The sequence below is a fragment of the Nannospalax galili genome, unplaced genomic scaffold (genome assembly GCF_000622305.1).
Source record: "Nannospalax galili isolate Female #2095 unplaced genomic scaffold, S.galili_v1.0 scaffold2568, whole genome shotgun sequence".
NCBI lineage: Eukaryota > Metazoa > Chordata > Mammalia > Rodentia > Spalacidae > Nannospalax > Nannospalax galili.
Genome location: NW_008357491.1, coordinates 402,221 through 408,983, shown reverse-complemented (window position 1 = coordinate 408,983; position 6,763 = coordinate 402,221). Strand labels below are relative to the sequence as shown.

At 50.8% G+C, this 6,763-nt stretch overlaps 1 protein-coding gene across 1 annotated transcript; it reads left to right on the top strand.

Moving 5' to 3' along the window:
* The first annotated feature begins 1,866 nt into the window (after positions 1-1,866).
* Zcchc3 (zinc finger CCHC-type containing 3) lies at positions 1,867-6,156 on the top strand. Its single transcript, XM_008855141.3, has one exon. The coding sequence runs from the start codon at positions 3,429-3,431 to the stop codon at positions 4,596-4,598; it is 1,170 nt and encodes a 389-aa protein (XP_008853363.1). The 5' UTR covers positions 1,867-3,428; the 3' UTR covers positions 4,599-6,156.
* Positions 6,157-6,763: the final 607 nt, after the last annotated feature.

Below are 6,763 nucleotides of genomic sequence, written 5' to 3'. Positions count from 1 at the left end.
CTCTTAGCCCTAAACCTGGAAGGCACTGACAGACCAGGATCACAGCCAGGACTTCAGACCTCTGTGTAGTCACATCAAAAAGCAGGCAGGAAACACTGAACTGCTCAGCCAGTCCGCAGAGGCAGAGACTAATAAGAGTTGGAATGGGAAGACACACCCTCCAAGATGACTGGCACCATTCCCTTGGGCTAGTATCCTGCACTGTATAGAAAGGAGAAAGTGAGCTGGGCACAAGCACTCTTTGCTCTCTTCTTCCTGACTCTGGAGACCATGTGACCAGCTGTTTCAGGCTCTGGAGGCTTTAACTTCCCCACTATGATGGGCTGTACTGAACTGTGAGCCAAACTAAACCCTTCCTGGGGAGTGAGATGGCTCAGCAGGTAAAGGTGCTTGCTCAAAGCCTGATGACCTGAATTTAATCCCCAGAATCCACACGGTAGAAGGAGAGAACCAACTCCCACTGAAGAATCGCGCTCAACACACAGGGACAAAACCAAGTTTCGGGATGCAAAAGCAAGAGGAATTTATTCATACACAGGCGCCTGCGGACGCAGAGTCCCGCTCGGGTCAGGACTTGCGTGCCGGGCTTAGTTTGGGGGGGCTTTTTATAGAGCAGAAGCAAGGTACAGAAGCAGATGCATGGTTACAAGATTATTATTAGTGCATTTCAATGGGTACAAGGTATGAGGAAACAGTATTGCCAAATTCAGAGGGGGCTATGGGTGAAACTGATTGTTATCGTTAACTTCCCAGTAGGGGCTGTTATCACTAACTTCCCGGTAGGGGCCTCAGGGTGGTGGCAGGTGGTCCGACTGCAAACGTCCTATCTTCCACTGCTAGTTTCACAAGACCTGGGTTAGAATCTTGGCTTATCGAATGGCTGATTACAGTTCTTTTTCTAAAATGGCCTTCCTGCTGTCAGTCGGGTCTTTCACCACAAGTTCCCACGAGTTGTCTGATCTCTACACACACACACACACAGATCAGATCGTAGTCACACATGCACACACACACAAATAGAAATATAATGAAATAACATTTTAAAAACTATTTTATTATTTTTATTTTGTGTGTATGAGTGTATTGCCTGTATGTATGTGAGTGTACCTGAGTCATGAAATGCCATGGAGGTCAGAAGAGGGCTTCGGATTCCCCTGGAACTGGAGTTAAGGACGGTTCATAGCCGCCATGTGGGTGCTGGGAATCAAACCCCAGACCTCTGCAAGAGCAGTCAGTGCTCTTAACTGCTGAGCCATCTCTCCAGCCCCAAAATAACTTTCTTTTTTTTTTTTTTAAGTCTTTTTGAGACAGGGTCTCCCTGTATCCCCAGCTGTCCTGGAACTCACTATGTAGACCAGTCTGGCCTTGATCAGCCTGCCTCTGCCTCCCGAGTACTGGGATTAAAGGCGTGTACCACCACACCCGGCAATAACTTTTTTTTTTAAGGGGAAAAAAAAAAGGAATGATGAAGGGAATATGTGGCTGAGAAGAGATTCCAGACAGTGTCTGAGGATACAGAAGGACCTAACGATGGAAACTATACAAGAGTCAGGAATTCCCTTCCCTGAGATCAATGCTGGGGTTCAGGTGAAGAGAAAGATGGTACGCGGGGAACTCTCAAGGACTCTATGTGCTGACTAGAGCTGGAAGAGTCTGAGGAGAAACAGGAAAGAAACCAGTCCCCAGCGGGTGAGATGGCTCAGCCAGTAAAGACTCTTGCCCCTCAGCCCCACAACCCAAGTTCAGTTGCTTCTCCAGGACCCACAGAGTGGAAGGAGAGAATTAGCTCCCACAAGTTGTCCTCTGACCTCCACACATATGCCACAAAAATAAAATGGATAAAAATAAAATATAATTTAAACAAAAAATTTTTTATAAAAATCTTGTTTCCTAGGAATTCATTCTGAACTAAGCTCTTTGACATAGGTTATATCCCTGAGCTTGTGAGACTCTATTAATATATAAACAGATTAATATACAATATAGTAGCTATCAATAGAAACATAATAGTAATCTTCTGGAATTAGATACCATCCCCTTGCTATGGAAAAGCAAACTGAGGCTATTGAAAAAGTGGTCATCAGCCCAGTATGAGACCCAAAGAGGCCAGGTTCAAACACTGGTCTCCATGGCACACCTTTGCTTGCACTAAATATGGAAAGGTTACTGAGACCCTGAAATGCACAAATACGCCACAGAAAACAAACCAGTCCCCTCAACTACCCAAATGTAATCGATGCTTCCAGACACCAGTGGACACAGATAAAGGGAAAACAGAAATGTTAACCAGTGCTCCTTTAAGTCAGGGGCTGTTAGCCACATGTGCTGTGGAGCCCAATGCAAATGGGTCCTGAGTCACAGTGTTAGAAGTCAAGTGGTTAAAGAAAGGCTACCCTTGAGGCTGCCTGTTAACTCTGGCAAGTGATTGGCAACAAGCACTGTTACTTGCAGAGCCATTTCACCAAGCCATCTTCTGTTTTGAGACAGGTTCTTGCTAAGTACTCCTAGCTGACCTGGCCTGGCCCTCACTAGGTAGATCTGGCTGGCCTCGAACTGAAGGCAATCCCCTTGCCTCTGCTTCCCACGTGCTGGAATTACAGGCATGAGCCATAGAGGTTCTTACATGTTTCAAGTAATGCACAGTACTTGTCACAAGAATTTTTGTTAAATTATGTGTATGTCTGCACGGATTCCCCCAGAGCTGGGTAAGAGGTGGGTGTAAGCCACCCAACCAAGGAACCTAATGTGGGTTGTTTGCAACAAAGTACTCTTAACTACTGAGCCCTCTTCCCCTTTAAAAAAAATTAAAATGGCAAAAACACTCAAGTCTTCACAAAGAAAATTCAACTTCTCTGTATAAAGTGTTCATAACCTAATCTGAGTGTGATGGTTGGTGCACACTTTTAATCCCAGCACAGGCGGATCTCTGTGAGTTCAAAGCCTGTCTAGTCTACATAGCAAGTTCCAGGCCAGTCAGGGCTACACAGTGAGACCCTGTCACAAAAGAACAAAACAATAATGTATAAGCTAAAACTGGGGAGTGGGGGGATGCATTGTCATGTACTTTGAAGGGAGAGCTAAGTGTGGCTTTTTGGCGCCTATTTCTTTTGCTTTCAAAGAACCCAAAAGACGATCGAGGCCTTTGACTTCTTGAATGAAAACATTGAGGCCCTCTGAGAAACTCTGGAGAGCCCGGCGCTGGCGGGTACCGGGCAGCCCGAGGAGGGGGAGTGGGTGCGGCTTGCAGCTGCCGCGAGGCGCCGTTCGGGACGCGGGTAGACCTGGCCTGGCGAGGAGAGTCGGGTTTCAGAGGGGCGGGGGCGGGGAAGCCTCCCACGCAGCCCACGGCCCTCAGCCGGGCAGGCGGACACCCACCACGGGCGCCGTCGGGCCGCGGAACGAGTGAAGGATGCTGGGAAGGAGGTAACATGGCCACCGGCGGCGGCGCGGAGGAGGTACGGCAGCGGGCCCGGCCGCAGTCCCCGATGCCTGCGCGGCCCGCCGCCCGCGCCGAGGAAGTCGAGGGCGCCCGCGAGAAGCTGGGCTGGGCGCAGGTGGTGAAGAACCTGGCCGAGAAGAAGGGCGACTTCCGTGAGGCGCGGCGGCGCGACGAGGAAGGCGGCGGCGCGGGCCTGGCGCCGCCGAACCCCGGCGACTTCCCCCCTGCCGGCCGCGGGGACTCAAAGGGCTGCCGGAGGGACCCGGCTGGCGAGGCTGCGGACGCTCGCGGGAAGAAGAGCGGGGGAGAGGCGGGCCGAAGGCCGAGGGCCGAAGCGGTGGCGGCCATGGCGACCCCCGCCAGGCCCGGCGCGACAGACAACGCGGCCGAGCGGCCTGTGCTAGACGAGCCGCCAGCAGCCGGCCCGAGTAAGGGCCGCTTCCTAGTGCGCATCTGCTTCCAGGGAGACGAGAGTGCCTGCCCGACGCGGGACTTCGTGGTGGGCGCGCTCATCCTGCGCTCCATCGGCATGGACCCGGCCGACATCTATGCGGTCATCCAGATCCCAGGCAGTCGCGAGTTCGACGTCAGCTTCCGCTCGGCCGACAAGCTGGCCCTGTTCCTGCGCGTGTACGAGGAGAAGCGCGAGCAGGAGGACTGCTGGGACAACTTCGTGGTGCTGGGGCGGAGCAAGTCCAGCTTGAAGACGCTCTTCATCCTCTTCCGGAACGAGACGGTGGACGTGGAGGACATCGTGACCTGGCTCAAGCGCCACTGCGACGTGCTGGCCGTGCCCGTGAAGGTGACCGACAGGTTTGGGATCTGGACCGGGGAGTACAAGTGCGAGGTGGAGCTGCGCCAGGGCGAGGGCGGGGTCCGGCACCTGCCCGGGGCCTTCTTCCTGGGAGCCGAGAGGGGCTACAGCTGGTACAAGGGGCAGCCCAAGACGTGTTTTAAGTGTGGTTCCCGGACCCACATGAGTGGCAGCTGCACGCAGGACAGGTGTTTCAGGTGCGGGGAAGAGGGGCACCTGAGCCCTTACTGCAGGAAGGGCATCGTGTGCAACCTCTGCGGCAAGCGAGGACATGCCTTTGCCCAGTGTCCCAAAGCGGTTCACAATTCTGCGGCAGGTCAACTGACCGGCGTGGCGGGACACTGAGCACCCGTCCACCTGTCAGGGTGTATAGCACAGCCAGCTTATCCCGCTTTAAGTGCCAAAACTTTTTTTTTAAACCCTTTTTTATCTTTTATGGAAGGAGATATTTCTAGAAACCCTATCAGAGACATCCTATGCCTTTTTTAAACCGAGTGTACTCCGTTTCAGCCTGATCTGAAATGGTGAATTTCACGAGGAGGACTGTTTAGGACTGTAGAGTGCAGGTAGACACCTTGCCACACCCCCTCCCTTAACTGCCCCCCCCCCTTTGGTGTGCTTTTGTTTTTGTTTTTTTACGATTTCTTCCCTTGTACTTTTTACTACCTCCCCCAATACGTTGTCTCCTTGGATTTTCACCCTTTGGGCCGCCTTGTGCATCACCATTCCTCAACCGCAGTGCAGGGCCTGCACTCCATCAATGTTTGAAGATGTTGTTGACTGTGACTTGGGTCAAGGGTGTGCACCTTTTGCAGCTCTTCCCCCATGCCTTTTTAATTTGCTGCTTCGAATCTGTGTGGTCTGAGAATTTGTAGAAACAATGTTGTTTGAAGTGTATGTAATCTGAATCAATAAGCTCTAAGTGATGGCGGAGGGCCCCTCTTGTGGCATAAAAAAATTTAAGTTCTTTTTGACAGCTCTTCTGTAACTCAGAAGCATTTTTCTGAAGAATCTTGGAACCTCAACTTGCCTGCTGGAAAAGACCTAAGAGGTGTTTTTTTCTTGTGGGGTTTTCTCTAGGGGGAGGTTTTTGGTTTTGTATTTTGGTTTGAGACAAGGCCTTGCTGTATAGCCCTGGCTGGCTTGGAATTCACAGTGTAGACGAGGCTGGCTTCAAACTTGTAGTGACATTCTTGCCTCTGCCTCCCTGAGGAGTGTTTTCAACCAGCCCCTTGGTTTTCCAGCAGATGAAATGGACCCAGAGAAATTAAAGGGCTGGGTCCAAATACACAGCTGTCTGGTACCTCAGTCAGCCCATTGTAGAGTACCCTGACCCCAAACCCGGTGCTTGTCCACTACCTCTCACACTTCACAACAATTTCCTCAACACTCAAGGCCCTGAGAACCATCCAGAAGGCTTGGCAGAGACTTCACAGTACTTGGGAACTAGGGAAGGAACCAAGCAACAACGTTCTAGGCTTGCAGGCATCTCTCCTTGGGGCACCACATCTCAAGTGTTCCAGCCCCTTTCTGGCCCTTCCCCATTCACTGTCACCAGTGAGAAATCGTTCCCCTAAGTAAAGAAACCTACCAAAAGTTTACATTTGCACCTCTGCCTCAGTTACTAGAACCCTAGAGAAGCTAGCGAGAGCTCATCTGAAAACTTCAACCTCCAACCCTCAGGAGAAAGGTGGTTTTAACCTAGAAGTCATGAGTGAGCTGTAAACTTGAACATGTTTGTGGAAAACAGGCCAAGCCAGAGTGCCTGGATCCACTAGCTGTTAAACTGCTTTTCTTTAAGTTTTTGTCTTACCTTCGCATATATATGTTTTGTTATTTGTGGCTTAGAATGTAAAATCAATCGTTAAGATTTGTCCTGAATAAATATTTATCTTTTGTATTACTAACTGCATTTTCTCTTGGAGTGTTAGATGCAGCCCTGCATTCAGCATCCTTCCCTAAACATCATTTCTCTACCCTGCAAACAAAGCTTAGCTCACTGCTAAAACTCAGTTTTTGTGTGGTATTTTTGGGGTTTGTGGGGTTTTGTTTGTTTTATAAGACAGCTGTTTACTTGGCCTGGAATTCCCAGTCTTTCTGCCCAGGCCTCCTGAGCACTGGAATTACAGGTGTGTGTGTGTGTGTGTCCATCGGAAATAGGTAAATCGAGATGGTGAGCTTGGCATTTGAGCAAGGTCGAGCCCAGGGCTCCTGCCTCCTGTGCCCAGTGCTCTGCAGACCCTAACCCTCTGAAGGACTGCAGTGTTTGCAGTGTTTTTAACACTATAGTTAAAAGTTCCCCAGAGTACTGATTGATGATTCTCGGACTTGGCGACATGAGATTTTCAGAGCTAATCTCGAGTTGGGCCTGGAAGGCTCTTGGATCTTACCTGGCTCAGGCAGCTCAGCCCTTCCTTCCTGGGTTGCCTAGCCACCCGACAGTACTGCCCCTTCCTCCCCTCTCCCACCCATCTCCCTTGCTCTCTAATAGGGCTGAGGCCACCGGGAGA